This window comes from Bufo bufo, chromosome 1 (genome assembly GCF_905171765.1).
Source record: "Bufo bufo chromosome 1, aBufBuf1.1, whole genome shotgun sequence".
In the NCBI taxonomy this organism is placed as follows: Eukaryota; Metazoa; Chordata; class Amphibia; order Anura; family Bufonidae; genus Bufo; species Bufo bufo.
This window is the reverse complement of record NC_053389.1, coordinates 767,732,781-767,754,078: the sequence shown is the minus strand read 5'-3', so window position 1 is coordinate 767,754,078 and position 21,298 is coordinate 767,732,781. Positions and strand designations below refer to the sequence as shown.

General features: G+C 44.8%; 1 protein-coding gene across 1 annotated transcript in view; it reads right to left on the bottom strand.

The window, feature by feature from the left end:
• Positions 1-5,505: 5,505 nt before the first annotated feature.
• TACC1 (transforming acidic coiled-coil containing protein 1) overlaps positions 5,506-21,298 on the bottom strand; it is a 58,274-nt gene continuing 42,481 nt past the window's right edge. Inside the window, 11 exon segments of the mRNA XM_040415890.1 lie at positions 5,506-6,788; positions 8,191-8,199; positions 8,201-8,290; positions 8,293-8,317; positions 9,731-9,837; positions 9,927-10,004; positions 10,006-10,064; positions 10,067-10,087; positions 10,608-10,629; positions 10,631-10,652; positions 10,733-10,798. Of these exon segments, the coding sequence (XP_040271824.1) occupies positions 6,720-6,788; positions 8,191-8,199; positions 8,201-8,290; positions 8,293-8,317; positions 9,731-9,837; positions 9,927-10,004; positions 10,006-10,064; positions 10,067-10,087; positions 10,608-10,629; positions 10,631-10,652; positions 10,733-10,798 (568 nt within the window). The 3' untranslated portion in view covers positions 5,506-6,719.

The window sequence follows — 21,298 nt, the reverse complement described above, 5'->3', positions numbered from 1 at the left end:
GCCATTGTATGAACCTCATATGGACTTCACAGGTGACTGCATGAAAGGTCATACTCTGAATTATTTCCAAGGTACAAAAAAAACACGTACAGTGTAACAAACACAATGCCTTACATATATGATATATATATATGGATATATGATAGGAAGGATCCATGCAAATACTTTTAGTATAACAGAATGCTGTTTACAATGTCTCTTATAGCGCCCCTCTAGTGGCAACAAAGACAATGACACCCCTTGTTCTAGTTTATAGGTGGTAAGTGTAAGTATATGTAAGAGCAATTAGAAAATACCAGATATAGATACCAAGAAGAAACCTATACAATGCAAAAAAAAAATTGGGGTGGAGACCCTCTTTAAAATGTAATAGATTTGAAATGTGCGCACTGCTAGTGACATACAGCTGGACGTCACACACAGCTCCATAGGTATAACTGTCAGCCAGACCACAAAGATGTCAACCTAATGGTTACCAGAAGTCTTCTTATACAAAGTGTTGTTTCAGAAATAACCACATATGATATCATTTATGAATACAGGAAGCTTTTACCAGTGATAGTGTCCTAAATGGAAACCTTTCATTCACTTGTCCAGTAGCAGTTGGATAATGTTAAGTAGCTGGACTCAATTGTGTTGGGAGCCTCAGGTTTGGAAACACTCTCACATATAGTACCGTACATTACACCGATCTGCTAGTAACATTAAATCCATCTAATATGGTGGAGTTCCCTCTTGTGCCATCAAAACAGCTTTGACCATGTTGAGGTATAGGTTCCACAAGACCTCTGATGGTGTCCTGTGGTATCGGGCACCAAGACATTAGAAGCAGATCCCTTAAGCCATGTAAATTGTAAGGTAAGGCTTCCATTGCTCAAAATTGTTTTTTCGTTATTTGAGATCTGGGAAATTGGAGTCAAGTTCACCACCTAGATCTCTTTGTCATGTCCTCAGACTACTCCTGAAGCAAAACTGCAAGCATGGCCATGGTAATATCCTGCCGAATGAGGCCACTGCCAATTAGGAGATACCGCCGTCTTAAGTGGGTACTTGGTAGTGGTTAGGTAGGTGGTATGTGTCACATCCACACGATGCCAGGACCCAAGGTTTCCAGCAGAACATTGAATAAAGCATCACTTTGCCTCCACCAGGTTGTCTTCTTCCCATAGTGCATTCTGGTGATGCCATCTCTTCCACAGGTAAGGACTTAATGCACTCAACCATATATGATATAAAAAAAAAATCAGACCAGGCCTCCTTCTTACAATACTCCTATTGTCCAAGTTCTGATGCGAACGTGCACTTTGGTGGTGGACAGGGGGCCATCGAGGCCACTCGGACTGGTTTGCAGCTAGACAGATCCATATAAAAACAAGCTGCAATTACCCCTTGTGTCCCGATACCTTTCTATCATTGCCAACAGGAACTTTTTAGCAATATTATAGTATAGTAGTTCTGTGGGATTGAACCAGATAGACTAGCCGTGGCACCCCATACGCATCAATGAGCCATGACTCCCATGAGACGCTCACCAGTTGTCCTTCCTGGACATTTGTGGTAGGTACTAACCGCTGCACACCAGAACAAACGCACAAGACCTGCTTCTTTTAGAGATTCTCTGACCCAGTCATCTAGCCTTCACAATGTGCCCTTATTCAGATTCTTATGCCTACCCATTGTTCACATGAACTTGCTGCCTAAGATAATCAACCCCTTGCCAGGTGCCATTGCCACTAGTTATTCCACCTCTCAGTGTTTTCAGTGTTATGGCTGATCAGTGTATTCAGCTACCAGTTTATGGCCACCATACGGATTTGCACAGTCATGTCGCACTCTGCTCAATCTCTGTAGAACTGCAGATAAACCTGCCGAATTATCTAAACAGTTGAGTCCTGCTGTCCCTTCTGCCATCTTCTCCTGCAGCAAGAGAATGGGAAGTTGCAGAAATTTCAATGAGAACACGTGTAGGAATGCTCTAATACTGGAAGCCAGTACCCTGCTGTGTGCAGAACTTTCCTTGTGGTTAAGGCTCAGTTACTAAAAATTCCCCAGAAAATCTGGAAATTACCATAAAGACTACACTTACTGTCCAGAGGTAGCGAGAGGACCAGGGTGAGGTGGAACAGGGCCTTCATAGTCTCCGCTGGCTTGCTGCAGGACGTTCTAGGAGAGGAGCCGGTGTTAATGTCTTGTTATAGGATTAGACGTCTGACCATGACACGATTACGACGATTAATACCAGCACAAAGAGAAAGGCGGCGCTGCGGCTATCTGTGAGCTCTGAGGGGCAGAGTCTCCAGCACTGAAGCTTCTCATCCTCAGAATAATTATGGCCCCCCATTTGATATTCTGATAGGACCTCCATTAGATGACAGTGATCAGACCCCTGTGGTGTGGTTCATCTTTGTTATTTACATGCTTTCAGACATGGGTCCTATATGTGCCCCTATAGAAGAACCTCCATGAGGCTACTGTAAGGTATAAAGTATAATACTTGGTTCCAAGATCTCATCTCCAGGACTGAATTAAACTGGAGCGTTTCCAAAACACTCTGAATATGTAAAGGTCATGGCGTCCCTATGGTTTCTGCACTATGATGCGCTAGCGACTCTGTGGACCACTGCAAGCGTCTCTACGTGGAGCTGTGGTCCTTGAGTCCACTCCTCTGACTGGAAGGGCAGGGTGCATGAGTCAACCGCTCCATTCACTTCTATGGGGCCTGACAAAGCGCTTTCTACATCAGTCGAATAGATGTGAATGGAGCAGTGGGCCATTCAGAGAGAGAGGACTAAGGGAGCCTCATCGATCCAACATTTATCTCACGAACATTTGTGGGACAACCCCTATGTCAGAGCAGGCCAGTATTTTCTTCACCTGCATTCGTTATAAACTGAAGCGAAAATCCTTTGTATGAAATCAGAAGCATAGGGCGGTACAGTAGAGCCCGTAAGCTTTAATGGGTGCCATATTACTTTTCCAGAACTTGTACAGAACCATAATATGGCCATATGCATGAGGAGGTACAATGTGGGGACCAAACTGTAAAAATAAAGTCTAGCGGCCTGAGCGGCGTATCAACCACAATGGGGCAAAATGAGAAATCATACATGGATGATGAGCGCCAAATATACTACAGAGACATTTTCTCTCCCACGAGCCACCTCTTAATTAGTCTTTTTACATCCATAATTGCGCCCCAAGGTTGATGAATTTATCTCAAATCCACCCTTTATCTAAATCCACAATTTACTTGATAAATGCCCCCCCCCCCCAGTGTCTACACAGAAATAAAAAAAAGCCAGCGTCGGATCAGAGACACATTTATACACACAAGGAAAAATATATATATACTGTTATACATATATGTCTTCATATATTAGTCACGCTTCTTGTCTGTGTGAGATAGTCAGTCATCTGCACATATAAAAAGATCTCGCTGTATATAAAAATATCCTGCGGTTATATATAATATATATATATTTCTGAAGCCAGATTGCGGTATTTCAGAACAGGCTAGACCTCGCATAAGCAAAGGGTTATTTGGCTTCCACATCTGGAAAAATATATCCTTTTTAATATATATTCATTTTTGCAAACAAGGATAGCAGCAGAAAATTCATGACCCTTCAAGGGCACAGTCATCTTGAAATAGCCAGCGGGGGAGGATGGAGGTGCTTAACGGGGACGTACAAGGATCTGCTTTTCTTCTTCTTCTCCCAGAACAGGGCCACTTCCCTCCATAGGGTGTCTCTGATTTTTCAGTTCCGCCCAATCACTTAAATAGGGATGACCTGCAATACCGTGCATCCCCTATAGATGTGAGTGGCGATGTTTCGGGGAACGTGTGCCTTGATTTACAGTTTTAAGGCTATTGTCTAAAGGTACAAAGGCAAAGTTGATATGAAAGTTTGAAAGGATTTGAAAAGTCATTAGCGCCTAGGACAAGCATGTCCAAACTGCAGCCCTCCAGCTGTTGCAAAACTACAACTCCCAGCATGCCTGGATAGCTTACAGCTATTAGGGCATGTTGGGAGTTTTTTTTTTCAACAGCTGGAGGGGCCGCCGTTTTGGACGTGCCTGGCCTAGGGGTTTATTCACACTGCACTGTCCCGACATATACTGCCAATATGCCACACAGACACTGTGAATATACCCTTAGGAGCGTCAGGAAAATGGGGGATTGAAGAGGGACCCCCAGGCAAAAGAAATGAAAATTCATTAAAGGGTTTTTTCCGGTACTTGGATATTGATAACCTATGTTTAGGATAGGTCAGACACCTGGCACCACCACGGATAAGCTGTTTTGGCAGCTACCAGAAAAGCTCTGTCCCCTGTGTAGATACCACCTCTGGCACACTGCAGCTCAACTCCCATTCAGTACCCCGCAATGGCTACCTACAGTGGATGGAACCTTGTGCTTCCGGTTCTGTCCACTCTATAGGCTTCTGGTGCATATCTGAAACAACTGATCGATGGGGCTGCTGGGTGTTTGGACCCTGACAATCTAATATGCAAGGGACCAAAAAATCCCTTTAATTGAGGCCATGTTTCTAACCTAATATGTTACATAAATGGGTTATCTCATCAACAACCTCTTCATACACTCTTTATAAGCCTATGGATGTTGAGCGGGCATGCTCAAACCTGCGGCCCTCCAGCTGTTGCAAAACTACAACTCCCAGCATGCCCGAACAGCTTACAGCAATCAGCAGGGCACTTTGGGAGTTGTAGTTTTACAACAGCTGGAGGGCCGCAGGTTGAGCATGCCTGATGTTGATGAACCCCTCTATTAGCCACTCACTAAGAGGATCTCTCTCTCTCTGGTGGACTCAGCTTCTGCGTTGTTAACCACTTTATGAATGCCACATGACTATTTTTCGAGAACCACAGTTCCCCCTGTTGATCACAAACGGCCACTGGGGGTTTTTGAAAATGAATTTGCAACCATCAGCTGAGCATGGTCAAGCTCCTTGGGGCCATGATGCAGACGAGATGAAAACCGAAATTCCATGAAGGCCCCACGGATGGCATGATTGAGACAGTTGGCTAAGTGATCCTTAGACCTCCACAAGGCAATTTTTGGGGGAACGGGAGAAGATATCAAACCTAACTCTTAGAGAAAACTTGACAGATTTTAAGACTTCATGGAGACCAAGTGACAATTGGCCTTGTTCTGTGCAAAACTACATCTACATCCTACAATATGACTACCTGGCCTCTTAAAGGGGTTCTCCACTTCTGAACTGCTCTCTACTAGTGTTGAGCGAACTTCTGTTTTAAGTTCGGCGTCTAAAGTTCGGCTCCCGGTTAGCGGAGGATCCCGATATGGATTCCGAATTCCGTTGTGGTCCGTGGTAGCGGAATCAATAATGGCCGATTATTGATTCTGCTACCACGGACCACAACGAATTCGGAATCCAAATCGGGATCCTCCGCTAAACCGGAAGCCGAACTTTAGACGCCGAACTTAAAACAGAAGTTCGCATCAACACTACCCCCTACCATTAACTCTCTTAAGCATTAGTATGGCTGAATTCCCTAATTATGGGACAGCCAAGTTGTCCCTCATTTGCCTGCACTGGCATGGACTGCACTGCCAATATATTTTGGAGGTGCAAGTGCATGGCTATATAGGTATCTACTGTATACAACAGATAACAGGATGAAAGCTGCAGCCAATCCAAGTAGCCACACAACCAAGCTCTTTTGGTCCTACTAATCTAAACCTCTCCCTTCTGTCTTCTTCTGTGAGGCTGGATACAGTAGACCCATAAACTAAGTACAGTATTCCTAGTTTCAGTCAAGCAGGTGGAGCAATGGTGAGGAGGCCCTTCAGCTGGTTCATGGAACTCTCCCCCACAGTTCCACCTTTATGGTCAAATTGTGAAGTCTCTAATCCCTTTAAAGGAGGTCACATGTTATTTGTCTTCAAGTCCAAAACAGGTACAGTTCTGTGGTCTTCAATAAGCCCCCAACAGAGCTTCAAGGCTTCTTGTTATCTATTGGACCAGCCAATATTCTATGATCATCGTCAGCACAGCTAAATCCTGCCCAATCCTCTTAAGAGACACTCATACGACGCAGAGTTGCATCAGACCGGGTGAAAAGTGTAAAGTGTATGGTACTGTTAGGTGGCATTTACATTGACCCTTTGCTGACTGGTGCATGCATGGACTACTGCCCATAACAGATGGATACCTCTATAGGTTTTAGTCATATACAATAGGTGATTACCGGGACTCTGAGGGGTGGTAAGCGTATACTATAGTTTCCCTGTCAACATTGCAGATAAGATTTACTGCATAGTAAAAGCCATTTACTGCTTAAGAGGCTTACAAAATCCTAGTCACCCTCAGCTGGGCATCAGTTATGGGCATCTAATGGTCTTCATGCTAGCACCACAACAGCAGTTGTACCTGGGTTACTGACAAGCACCAGTGCCAGCAGCACCTATCATATTGATGCCAACAAATAAGAATCGGGGGGAAAGCCTGGTACACGGGCAAACATGCTCTGCACTAGAACAAGGAGGATTCATTAGTCCATACAGAAATATACACCAAGGGCGTTCTTCCTGCTGGTATTAGAAGGCAGGAGCAATCAGTTACAGGTCTCGTTGGGAGGAGTTGGGTCCACAGTCTCTGAACGTTACAGGACTCATGCTGGTTGGGAGCCAATGTGGGGGCAAGGAAGATCATCGTGAGGTGGTGGGAGGGACATCAGTCAGTCTTCCCCATCTTGGCGATTAGCTCATCACAGATCTTTGTCAGCTCTTCTATCTCTTGGTTCTGGAAAACAGATTAAAAATTTCACTTCAAGTGTCCTATGTATAGGATATACATTATCAATCGGGATGGCAAAGTGAGAGGCAATAATGAGCTTAAAGTGGGTATATTTCCCTTCCTTCATACGACAAGGAAGACCCAACAAATCTATGACACTTCAGTTGAATCTCCAGCGAATATTTTATAATTAGTAAAATGGAGCTACAAGAACATTAATTCTTTCCTTCTGGACCCTTAAACTGATGTTCCCAGGTGCTCTGTACTCCAGGGACAGACTGGAAACTTCAAGTGGCCTTGGAAAAATATGTAAAAAGTGGCCCCATGTTGTAGGGGGTCCAAACTGACTCAAAAGGTGGGGCAACAGCACTACCATAGTGCAGAACAAAATACCGCCTCAGCAGAACCAGATACCACAGTGCAGCTCAAAATACTGACTCAGCAGAACAGATATCACGTGTAGCATAATATACTGCTCCAGCCAGAACCAGATACCACAGTGCAGCACGGAATACTACTGCCTGAGCAACAGCATGAAACTGTATCATCGTCCTTAGGACTGCAATACAGTTGAATTCAAGATGGCACCTGTGGCCACTGGCCTGATGCTCCTACATTAATTAATGCTGAGAGCATCAGATCTTTATGCATCTGGCTGGCGCCCCTCTATGAAATTTCCCTATAGGGTCCATGGCCAGTCCGCCCATGCTGGACCCTATAGGTCCTCCACAGGAAATAACAACTGCTGTATATTACGAGTTGTACAGCAGAAGTTGCCAAGACGGATCCCTCATCCTTGACATCACTTCCTGCTCTGCAGCTGAGGCTTCACCTCGCAGACTTCCTGCCCCACCTGCTAGTAATAGTTCTCCTTCATTTCAGGTAATTCTTCCTGCTTTCTGCTCCAAATGCTCGCTCAGCAGCTACAATTGAGCAAAGAAGGTCCCAGTAAATGATGTCGAAAAGGGGACATCCTTTTGGCAAATTCTCCACAGCATAATGCAAGGATTTTATTCTTTCTGTGGTGATAAAACCTATAATGTGCAACACACATTGGAAACTTGCAATTGAGGGACCAGTGTGAAAGAATTCGTTACCCAGGTTAGCAGAACCTTGTAGCTCCATTCTAGTTATTACAATTAGTAAGGCCTTTCACTTAAAGTGCAGGACTAAAGCCTGAGGTAATACTACTGGGAGGAAAAAAATGACAACATGTCCCCCTGGTGCCCAATTAGTCCAATGTGACCATGGAGACCTCATGTTGGGTCCAAAATACAATGATGTCCTCAAACATACACACATGCTGCCATTAGGAGAGTGGGAAGTAGACATTGCTGTAACTGGTGATTCAACCAGATCATTAGGTCCCCTTTAAATACTTAGTGTACACTGGAGATAAACTCAGCACCTTCTGTTGCCAGTGCTCTCTCCAGCGACCTCACTACTTTCATCTGCTCTTTCCGTAGTCCTGCTGTCAAAGCTGCGCTCTCTCCTTTGGCCTTGGTGCGAAAACTTGTGCAATCTCCTCGTTGGCTCTGACAAGAACAAACATAATCCAAATTAGCTATGGATTTGCCAAATCGGAACACTAAACCAAGTCAGTCACCTTTTTCGTAATGTGCATGGCCACTTTTAATGTGGAGGGTGTGTGGTATCTTAGTCTGAACCACCATTAAACTGCTAGCTGCTAATAGTCAGAAAAACTAAGGTACAAGCTGCCCCCAAAAGGGTTGTTCTCGGCCAATCCATGTGTGAAACTCTGCAAGTCCTCCCTAATCATGGACCTTTGTTAAAGTGTGGGTGGATTGTTCACCTGGATAGCACCCTGAAAACGGTAAATGTGGTCTAGTGTGTGTCCCACTGAAGATATCAGATGGGTCTGGAAGGTGGCCCAGCCACTGAGAATCAAGCCTGCTTGTGACTACTTCAGATCTCCATGCGGCCAACATGGTTACCAGACGGTATACATTTTTCACTAAAGCTAGAAACGAATGGTAAAAATAATCACAAGATTATCTTATCCTTTGTGTCTCTCAGTCTGCAGGATTTCCTGCAAGTTGCTGAAACAAGAAGTCATGGAAATCTCACAGGGAACACAGATAACCTCTTGCAGGAGTTGTGGAATGCTACATATTGATGACCTATCCTTAGATAAGTGATCAACCTAAGATGGCCGGGAGGTGCTAAAGTGAACGGGTGAGCAGTTGTAATTACAGTGAAGGGAGGCAACACTTGCATGAGAGCTGCTACCTCTTCAAACAGCGGATCGGCAGGTTGGACCCCGGTCATCTGATAATGTAGCACTCCACACACCCCTTTAATGTTTGCCAGGGTCTCAAGAGTCAGCAATGATCAGCTAATTGGACAAATCTGGACATCCATGTATAAGACCCCCCAGAGCAAGCACAACTGTTTGTTAGGCCCCTCTACTTTGCTTAGAGAGGGGCCATATGTACAGATGTTGTCCTAATGGAGAATCTCTTTCATTCATGTGACCTCTTCCATTTTCGGCCAGCAAATGGTAAATAGAATTCACACCTACTGCAGTGGGTGCAGGCTCCTTATGCAGTTGTCTATAAGAAAGGGAGGCCTGATTTCACCTAACAGAGGGTTCAGGGACTGCAGATGACAATGCAAAATTGATATAGTAAACACTTTGGCCCATTAAAGGTACTTTGAGCAAGGGTTGTTTAACTGGTTTTAGGTTTCCCAAGACTTGGAATTTGTGGCTTCCTTCAGCTGGAACTTGTAAAACATGTGTATGTGTTTATATTCCCTTACTTTAAGGGTTACTTTTGGTTGTCTTGACTTTTGCTATATGATCCAGTTATAGTGGGCCATTAATGAATGTCAAGGTTAATGGATGGCACACAGAAGTTTTCCATAATTATAACATCCCCATTGGTTTTTAGAAGTTAAGCTACATACAGGGTTGTAGGATCACTCACTTGTTCAGCTTCTCTTCTGCATGGACTTTCAGGGCCTGGTACCTCTGCTCCTCTTGCTTTACTCTTGCTAAGTAATCTTGTGCACATTTCTTCAGAGCCTCTTCATTCTGGAGCAGTAAAAAAAATAGGACCTTTGTTATAAACTAAAGTGAGATGAACAATCTGATGTCATGAAAGCAAAGCCAAGCCAAGTCACCTTCTTGAATCCTTCTAGGACACCTTTGAGGTTCTCGTATCTCCTGAAAAGGTCAGATAGAGATCGCTCTACCGAGTTTCAGATCCGCGAGGGCTTGTTCCTTCTCTAGGGTGACCTGTTGTAGACTCTTCTGGGAGACATCTTACTCCTCTGCTCATCTTCTAGATTTGTATAATATCAGAATATTACAGAAAGAAGGAGACAGAAGCATTCATACAAGGAGATAAAAAGTCAACAATATATGGCTCCAGTATCCAAAACCTGATAGGGAATATAAACAGTGGCAGACATCTTTATTATGTGTTGTGGTGGAGTTCCTACCATGGCTCCCTACAAACTAGCGGCTAAATCAATAAAAACACTGTGGGGAAATTTCCACTGAAGAGTATGGGTGTTTGGCACCACGTATATCAAACATCCAAGACATTTTTGGAGGCTACAGACAACAACTAAGACACTCACGCTGTGCCAAACACGCAACATGGGTTTAGGTCCTGTCTCTGTATGGCTCCATGGGCATCTCCAGAACCACCACCTAGACACAGTGTTGAAAGGAGGCAGTAATTACGGCAATAACTTTAAGAGCCAAAAGTGCTACCATTACTGCCTCCTTTCGACATCTCGAGTTATATCTTGTAGATGGAGACCAAACCACCCATTTGAAATGATGACCTCACTCACCAATCATTTGTGCAATAGTTTTCCTCATATTCAGCAACAATTTTCCTGCAAAACACATAGAAACAATAAACACAATGACAATATCACCAGTCAAATCCCACAATACACACGGACAGTGACATTACCTCATCTCCAGCACCTCTGCATGGCTCTGCTCATACCTCACCTGCCAGTCCTTGGCTTCAATCTCCCTTCATAATGATCTTTAGATAGAAAGAGAGGGGTATTATCAGCAGGTCAGATGTATTGAGAGATATACAACCGCCATGTAATGAAACTAAACAGCAATTCCACATTGTGTTTGTGTGTGTACAGATGTAGTGGAGTTAACACACATGCTTAACTAGAAGTTTTAACTAAACTAGTTGTGTTAAGCCGACACCTTCTATTGCTTTTCAATGTTTTGGGATATCACGATGAGTTAAGCAATTTGAGTTGAGTTTGAGTGTTAACTCTGCTATAGATAGATAATTTAAAAAAAAAATAATAATCAAAAAAAATCTTCAAAAAGAAAAAAAAATCTCAGGATCATCATGGTTTCATCAAATTTTAGAGGATAAATCCAGGTAAAATGAGTCTGATCTCCAGTATGAGGGCTCTACAAAATGATTAAAATTTAGCTGCTATCATGGCGACATGTTGGAAGCTTTGATCGGTGGGGTCCAGGTGCCGAGACTCCTACTCATCACAGAAATTAAGTGGTAAGATGAGTGCTATGATCCATCGACTATGAAACCAAGCATGAAGTATAAGGATTGGTACATAGCATCCTAGGCTCTCCATAGACAGCCAAGCAAAGTCAACTGCAGCTCCAAGGGAAACAATGCTTAGCCACTTTGTTTTATGGATCAGTAGGGTTGTCAGTACACCGATCCTCATCAAAACTTCTAAAAATGTCACTAGGACATGTCAAGAGATTTGTAAAATAATATGTCTCCTTTAAAGAAGTTTTCCCACAAAGAACGGTTATCCCCTAGGACCCCAAGCAAGCCAGAGAACAGGAGTCCCCATATGAATGTGTGATGTGTGACCGCTGCTCCATTCACTTCTATGGGACTGACTGAGATACCACTCGGCCTCCACCAGTCAAATAGAGCTGAATGGAGAGGTGGTCATGCATGGGACTCCAGGACCTCTGTTGGCAGGCCCCCCAGAGACCAGACATGTATCCTGTGGATCATTATATACAGGGTTCAGGGGTAAGGGGCTGTTCAGACAAAGTATTTTGCCGAGTGCCATTTGATGCAGATACTTTTGCCAAAAACCTGCCAGGTGGCAACATGGAAACTGTCTCCCAATATCTTCAATGAGATGCCACGTTAGCACTGGTGGCCACATTTTTGCCGTAACTGCCCCAAGAAAGGACATGTTCTTGGCGAGGCCGTGGCTATAAAAAACGCTGCCTTCCACTAAAAACAATCGGAGACCATTTCTGCGTCGCCAACTGGCCACGTGAACAGACCCTATATTTGCAATTCATGATCTGTACTATGGGTACCAATTTTGGAAGGAATTGCTGTTTTAGGTGATTAAATATGGGCCAACGACGTGATCATGTAAGTGGCATGGTACACGTATGTGCACAGACAACGTAACAGGTGATGGCTGAAACTAGTACTACAGATAACGGATAATAATGATTACAGAACTTTCTCATTCATGGCTATAGAGCAGGGGTGGGATATAAAGAATGTTCTCCATTTTTGGGGTACCTATCGCTCAGATAGTTCCCCATTATGTTCATGTGTTATATAGAAGAGCAGGCAGAGGAAAAGGAGTAACACACAAACAGCGTTGGCTTGTAGTCTGTAACCGCAGAGGCACATTGCTGTGTAAAGGGGATGCATACACAAAACGGTAGATGCTGTCCGTCACAGCTACATACAAACACCCGGACAGCCCAGCCTTAGTAGAAGTGAATAAAGCAGTGGAAGGGACGATATGACTAGGACACGACTATGCCCCCCACATCCGATATAAAGCCACATTCTGGTCAATGACAGTGATGAGATCTCTGCGGGAGTAAAGATGGCCGCCGAATGAAGACAGAAATGGGTCCGTGAAGTCTCAGATGGAAGTTACCTCCTCTCGGATGAGAGTAAGCACCGCAGTTCGGTCACATCAGATAGAAGGCGTCCAGGGGATTATGACTCCCCAAACTGAGCAAGCTGCTGCTCCTGCAGAGACAGAAAACTCCTGTGTCACTCCCTTATGGAGACTTCATGTGTAAGGGATTTTTTTCCATTTTCAAAAATTCTGGGGCAGATTTATAACCAATCACAGCGCAGCTTTCATTTTGCAAGAGCACCATAAGAAATCAAAGCTGTGTTGTGATTGGTTGTCCATGGGAAACAGAGACCATTTTCTTGTAGACCAATTTCATAAATCTGCCATTTTCACTGTCTGTCTCCCGTCAGTGACCATTATGAAGAGACTCAAAGGGGTGGCCCCGGACGGTAATATTGATTACCTATCTAACATCAGATCGGCGGGGTCTGACGCTCGACACCACTACCAATCAGTTGTTTTAAGGGGCTATGCTGCTCAGGTGAACATGTGGCCTCTTCTTTGGACGTGACAGGTCATCTTCATTGGTCATATGGTCTTTCTACAACTCAGTCCTATTCAAGTGAATTGTACTGAGCTGCAGTACCTGGCCCCAGCCACTACATAGTGTATGGCGCCCTGCCCGATACAAAATAAAGAGACCAAGTTCCATAGTCCCTTCAAAGAGAAGACTGGCATGGTTGTCGGGAGTCAGCCCCCACTAATCTGATATTGATGAACCCATCCTAAGGACATGTCAACAATATTGACGCCATAGAATACCCCCTTTAAAGACTTCAAATAGTTGTCTAGACTGGATACAACTATAGCAAACTCTCAGAATTAGGTCTGTTGGAGATTCCTCAAGAATCCTTTAATTAATTAACGGTATAAAAACGAAATCACATCGTACATATCTCTTTCTAAAACAAAGCTAGAACCAGCCCTGTACCTCACTGGATCCAGAGATCTCCACATTCATTGCTCTAATAGATTTAATTCAAGCTGGTGGATTAGGGGGGGGGGGGCCTTTCGCTGCAGCTCTCTCTCTGTCACAGCTCAGGGGTGCGTCGGCTCTCCCCTTGTAACGGTCACAGCTTCTAACTGTACAAAAAGGTGGAACTGAGCAGTAGGTGGACAGAGAAATAAGGAAAAGAGCGAGCAGCAGGTGGCGCTATACAGTTACATTTTATTATAACTCCCTGGCTATAATTCATTTTTAATGACATAGTATTACATTATTAGGGCTCATTCAGACGACTGTAGTGTTTAGCAAAATACGGATATCGGCCGTTTGCGTTACGCATTTTGCGGACCACACATGGCCGGCCCTATGATATTTTTGCGGACAAGAATAGGACATGTTCTTTTGCGGGGCCGCGGAACAGAACTACGGATGCGGACAGCACACGGTGGCGCTGTCCACATCTTTTGCGGCCCCAATTGAAATGAATGGGTCCGCACCCGTTCCGCAAATTGTGGAACGGATGCAGACTCATTCATACAGTCATCTGATTCAGATCCAGGTGCTGGCTTGGGAAAAAAAAATTGAATATTTTTTCATGGGAGCCAAGCCCTTTAAACCCTTTTAGCGCACAGAGAATTGCCTAGACTGGATATATCATAGCTAACCCTTAGGGTCGGTTCAATTTACTGAAAGCAAGCAGAGGTCTTGAAACTATAGAGTATTCAACACACAAAGTGCAGTAGAACTTTTAATTGCACAAAAGTAAAATCTGCATAAAATGGAAAAAGTCAGCCGCTGATTAAGTCTTTCCTCTTAAAGGGTTTGTACAGGAGGAGAAAAAAAAACAAAAAAAAAACACGGCTGCCTTCTCTCAGAAACTTGCCACTAATTTTCCATAGGCGGCATTTGGTATTTCACAAGCAGCCCCGTTTTTCCTAATTTCCGCTACCTCCCTTCCCCATGTGTGAAGCTGCCCGTCAGGAACATCATACCAGTGGTCTCAGACTTGCAAAACTACACCTCAAGGCATGCTGGGAGTCGTAGTTTAGCAGCAGCTGGAGAACTACAGTTTGGAGACTACTGATCTGTGGTTTAAAAGTCATTAAAATAAAAAAAATAAAAATAAAAACAACACAAAAAAAAAATCCTCAAAATATCAGTAGCTCCGACAGGTGAGTCAGATAGATGGCAGTGGCACTCTGACTGCGGGATAAGCTCTGCCCCCTAAATGCCCTTGAAGGGATCATCCTGTTTAAAAGTGTCTCTGAGAATGCTGAGTCCTGTGATTTGTCCTAATCTGCAGCCCCTAAGCGCACACAGAATCTACACAATCTGATAGGACAGATATCGGACCCATCTGGATCTCGGCACCCGCTGTATACGAGGAGATTTCCCCCAATCTGATGGGTGTTGTAGTATTATACGACGCTGTCAGTAAGTCGCTGAAGCATACTTAGGCTTTCCTTCACCCAGGGCAAAGTAATGTGGAATATTCTGACTAAGGCAGATTGGCGTTTTGTCGCCCCTTCAGGTAGCAATGAAAAAATAAATTGAGCACAACCATTGGTCAGACTGTAGACTAGTGGTGCGATTTCACATGTGGACAAAAGGTCCTTTGCATCTTTTCCTTCCTTCATAATCCCGACCTACCTACCTTTACACTACTTTCTCCTTGCCCGAAAATCAGCATTACGCTATAGTGCATGCGAACAGGGTGGATTTTGGGCTACGTGATGGATTTTCAAATCCTATACATCATGTATTTGCCACGGTTATTGACTGTGAATTTCAGCCTGTGTCATGCAATGGGTTAAGTCTGCAGCTTAAGCTACACAACATGCTGGGCACCAAGTGGCTGCACATATTGAAGTGCAGAACTGCTGCCACCTGGTGTTAGATCATGAATAACAGCACAATGTAAGTCCCGGAAAAACAAAAAAAGAATAAAAGGGCATATGGGTGTCATGATGGAGGAGGTGGGGTCTCCCACTTGGGACCCCATCTATTAGCTGGTGAAAACAGCTTTTGCGGACCCATGTCAGCAATGTACGCACTCGTTGGCTATTTATTTTAAAGAGCAGTAACCTAAGGTGTGTAGACCAGAATATAGCTTTCTAGTAGTGACAACGCCTGTATAGTGGATGGTTTGGTAGAGATCAGCTCTCTTCTTTAGCTAGGCCCCCCTGCATTGAGCTCAGGGGTCATTCCCCAAAAGTCCATGGGCCATTTATCGATTACAAAGAGGTTTTATACATTTATGAATGCAATCGCCTACATTTTAAACACTTTCTAATATCTCAATTCACCTGGGGGCTAAACTGCAGCAGTAAAGTACATATCGTGCTTGCTCTGGTGTTGCCATGGTAACACCACCATCCTCTTTTGTGCATGAACATCTTGTCTTGTGACCTTCATTCATAACGTGTTAGGAAAAGTTAGGACTCGTATACAAAGTCATAATCAGAGCAAGAACCTAGGTACTATAAAGGAGGACCATGAGGCTGCTGTGGGGCCCCTGGGGAGAGGGGACACAGAACAGCCTGGCTGCGTCCCTTTTCCTAATAGATGCTGAGAGGCTGTAGTGATATCCTCTCATCAAGGGCATGGGGAATTAACCAAAGGATCAAGGAAATGAAAGAGAGGGGGCAAAAAAAGCACCAATCCTATTGCCCCAGGTGGTTATGGGAATAGTGATAACCCTCATGAGAGGAGGGAAGCCCCTTTTAATCTTTGTTATGGGGCCAGGGCTGGTAATACAACCGTCTGCATCGGTTATGAACGGATCCGGTTGTATTATCTTTAACATTGCCAAGATGGATCCGTCATGAACTCCACTGAAAGTCAATGGGGGACGGATCCGTTTTCTATTGTGTCAGAGGAAAACGGATCCGTCCCTATTGACTTGCATTGTGGGTCATGCCGGATCTGTCTTTACGGAAAGCAAACCGCAGCATGCGGAATGCATTTTGGAGCGCTCCATTCTGTTCAGTTACGTTTTGTCCCATTGACAATGAATGGGGACAAAACGGAAGCGTTTTTTTTTCCGGTATTGAGACTAACGCCCCAGAGGTGCATTACCACCTTTGTGCCTCAGTACTGTCTCCTATGGTTAACCACATGTCATCACAGGTATTAATTTCCAGATCCTGCAAAATGTGTATTTATATTTCTTATTTTGTAACTGTTCACATGTAATATGCCTGGTTCACCAGCAGGTGGCAGCAAACACGACAGCCATCTTACATGGAATGGAACCTTCCTTTCCATTCTATTATCTCCCTCTAGGGAGGAGTTTAGCTAGTTAGAGAGTCCGTCTAGCCTACCCCTTCTAGGGTAGAGGTCAAGTTCAGTTTTTCCCCCTGCCAAGGGAGGGTGTGCAGCAGGAGCCCGTCCCGGACAAGCCCCATCTAGGACAGCTAGAGCACCTTCAGCTCAGCTGCATCTGGAGGCCACTGCTAAAAGCCTCTGAAGCCAGGAATAAAGTGTTCCCTGGACAAAGTTAGAGACCGACCAGATTACCAAGTTACGTACAGCATAAGAAGAAGCCGAGTTCTATAGCTATCCTGTTAGCACAGCAGAGCCAGAGAGTAACAGACGTAGCAGGGAGGAGTTTGCCTGCCACCATTCATGCCAAAGCCTGCTGGAACCAAGACAAAGCCTGTAAACTGTTTGAAGAAACGTTTATTCAAGTAAAGTTGCTGTTCCACTATATACAAGGCCTGGACTCAATTTATTCTTCAAATCCCTCATTATTCCCCTTATCTGCTCTGCTTCGGATAACAGCGCTCCAGGGTATCCAGGTAGGAGCACCGTGACACGTGCACAACACCTTAAGGACATTTAGGCCACCCTACACCACTCTGACATTTCTACACTTGGATACCAACCACTATATCACTAAAAGGGGCCCTGTGCCCTTGTTGCTTCACTGCAACTGGCGTCACAACAAACTTTCACTAAAAAGGGACCCTGGAAAATAGAAACACTAGTGTGAAAGTATCCTAACTGAGGAAATGCTCAGAATGAAAACAAAACTAGGAGCACATACACCATTGTGACATGATCACAATAGGACTCAGCCTATAAATACACCGTCACACACTGTTGTGCAATCATCGTAAGGGCTCATTCAGATGGCCGTATGCTGTCCGCAAAAATGCGGATCCATTTTTTTGCAGATTAGATGCTGTCCCATTCAATTCTATGGGTCCCCTTTTCTTCCATTGCACGGCTCAGAAAAAAAATGAAACATGTCCTATACTGGTCAGTGAAAATCAGGACATGGCCCTATTGAAGTCTATGGATCAGCAAAAAAACGGAATGCAATCCTTTTGCGGACATGCTGCACTGTCCGCCAAAAAACGGATCCGCATTTTTGCGGACAGCATACGGCCGTCTGAATGACCCCTAAGGGTCCATTCACATGGCCGTAAATGTTTTGCGGATCCGTAAAACACGGACACTGGCAATGTGCATTCAGCAATTTGCGGACATCGCACTATAATAGAAAATGCCTAATCTTGTCCGCAACGGATGCGGACCCATTTTGCGGACGTGTGAATGGACCCTAAGGCTCATCACTGTTTCATTTTCTGTTCTTCTGATTTGTCCTGTATTTTAAGCATCCGTTATGCACATTTTGCATCCATTTTAGCTATTTCTGTCTGAGATCCGTTTTTTTAGACAGAAAAAAAAAAGTCCTGTATGTAAAACTCCCCTCCCCCCCATCTAAAAAAAACAGATTTCACATGGAAATAGCTAAGGCTACTTTCATACTAGTGTTAATATTTTCCGGTATTGAGATCTGTCATAGGGTCTCAATACCGGAAAAAAATGCTTCCGTTTTGTTCATTGTCAAGGGGGACAAAACGTAACTGAGCAGAATGGAGCGCTCCAAATGCATTCCGTTCCGTTCTCATACCGGAGAGCAAACCGCAGCATGCTGTGGTTTTCTTTCCGTCATGGGATGCGGAGCAAGACGGATCGTCCCTATTGGCTTGCATTGTGGGTCATGACGGATCCGTCTTGCCTCGCATCCATGACGGAAAGAAACTGACACAATTGAAAACTGATCCATTCTCCACTGACTTTCAATGGCGTTCATGACTGATCCGTTTTGGCTATGTTACAGATAATACAAACGGATCCGTTCATAACGAATGCAGACGGTTGTATTATCTAGCAAAAACGCTAGTGTGAAAGTAGCCTAAAACGGATGCAGAATGTGCATAAGGGTCCATTCACACGTCAGTATTTGGTAATACGCATCCGTTCCTCAAATTTGTGGAACGGAATGCCGACCCATTCATTTAAAAATGCGGGCAGCACTCAGTGTGCTGTCCACATCCGTTGTTCCGTTCTGGATGACATGCGGATACATCGATATGTCATCCGCAACTTGTTGCGGATCTGTTTTCAAGAAATAGAAAAAATAAATAAATTTCAGTACCCTAGCAACATACATTCCTCCTTCCGTTTTTTTTTTTTTTGCGGAAAAACAGAATGGATGTGGATGTACAATTGGCAAAAACTGAAGGTTTTTGCTGAAACACCGATCCACAATATAAGCTATAAGCAATGCGCCGCACAGACCTTTCACTTACCAGTAGGAGGAGCGCCCGGCCGGTCACAGACATCGCAGGTAAGTATAATGCTTCTAAAATTGCTAAGTAACCTTGGCAGCCCAGACTGCAGTAGCGTCTTGGCTGCCATGGTAACCGATCGGAGCCCCAGCGATTAAACTGGGACTCAGATCGGAACTCTACGCTGCCACCAATGATGGGGGTCGGTCATTTTAATTAGGGGGGGGGAGGGAGGGGGGGGCCGGCCGCACTGGCCACCAATGTGTTAAATACAAGGGAGGGAGGGAGGGGGGGCCGGCCGCACTGGCCACCAATGTGTTAAATACAAGGGAGGGAGGGGGGGGGGGGGGGGCCGGCCGCACTGGCCACCAATGTGTTAAAAACAAGGGAGGGAGGGGGGGCCGGCCGCACTGGCCACCAATGTGTTAAATACAAGGGAGGGGAGGGGGGGGGGAGGGGGGGGAGGGGGGGCCGGCCGCACTGGCCACCAATGTGTTAAATACAGGGGGGGAGGGAGGGGGGCTGCCCCCTGCTACCTGGCAGCACCTGCCAGGTAGCAGGGGGCAGTCATGTACACAGTTCTTTTAGTATATTCTAACCTGAAGCGTCCCCATCACCATGGGAACGCCTCTGTGTTAGAATATACTGTCGGATCAGAGTTTTCACGAAGTGAAAAATCAGATCTAAAAAGCTTTATGCAGACGGATCAGCGATCCATCTGTGTGAAAGTAGCCTACGGACAAGGATGAAGGACGCGGATGGCAATCTTGTGTGCATCCGTAATTTTTCACGGACCCGTTGACCTTAAATGGGTCCGTAAACCGTTGTCCGTCAAAAAAATAGGACAGGTCAATATTTTTTTGAAGGACAGGAAACTCGGATCACGGATGCGGGCTGGCAAAAACGGTGCATTTTCCGGACTTTCCACGGACCCATTGAAAGTCACTGGGTCCGCGAAAAAAAACGGAAAAAGGAACATCGGCCGGGGATGCACACAACGGTCGTGTGCATGAGGCCTAAAGCAATAGACTTGCAAAAAAAAAGAAAACACATTATTGAGACATGGTCAGGTTGATTTAGCCAGTAAGGCCCCTTGCACGAGCGTATGTCCGGATTAGGTCCGGATGCGTCCTGGAGCCTTGCGGGCAAACCCGCGCGAGTAGGTATGCAATCGCAGTCAGTTTTGACTGCGATTGCGTTACGATGTTCAGTTTTTATCGTACGGGTGCAATGTGTTTTGCACGCGCGTGCTAAAAAACAGACTTTCAGAAGTTCAGGTTTGGGTTAGTTGTAGTGTAGATTGTATTTTTTCCCCCTATAACATGGTTATAAGGGAAAATAATAGCATTCTGAATACAGAATGCATAGTACAATAGGGCTGGAGGGGTTTAAAAAAAGAATATATATTTAACTCACCTTATCCACTTGTTCGCGCAGCCGGCATCTCTTCTGTCTTCTTTGTGAGGAATAGGACCTTTGATTACGTCACTACGCTCATCACATGGTCCGTCACATGATCCATACCATGGTGATGGATCATGTGACGGACCATGTGATGAACGTAGTGACGTCAAAGGTCCTATTCCTCACAGAACAAGACAGAAGAGATGCCGGCTGCGCGAACAAGTGGATTAAGGTGAGTTAAATATTTTTTATTTTTTTTTATTTTTTTTAAGCCCTATTGTACTAAGCATTCTGTATTCAGAATTGCCATTATTTTTCCTTATAACCATGTAATAAGGGGAAATAATAATGATCGGGTCCCCATCCCGATCGTCACCTAGCAACCGTGCGTGAAAATCGACACCGCATCCGCACTTGCTTGCGGGTGCTTGCGATTTTCATGCCACCCCATTCATTTCTATGCGGCCTGCGTTACGTGAAAAACGCACAAAGAGGAGCATGCTGCGATTTTCACGCAACGCACAAGTGATGCATGAAAATCACGGCTCATGTGCACAGCCCCTTAGAAATGAATGGGTCCGGATTCAGTGCGGGTGCAATGCGTTCACCTCACGCATTGCATCCGCACGGAAATCTCGCCCGTGTGAAAGGGCCTAAGGATTACTGGTGGCTTTCAACTTAAGGGCTCATGC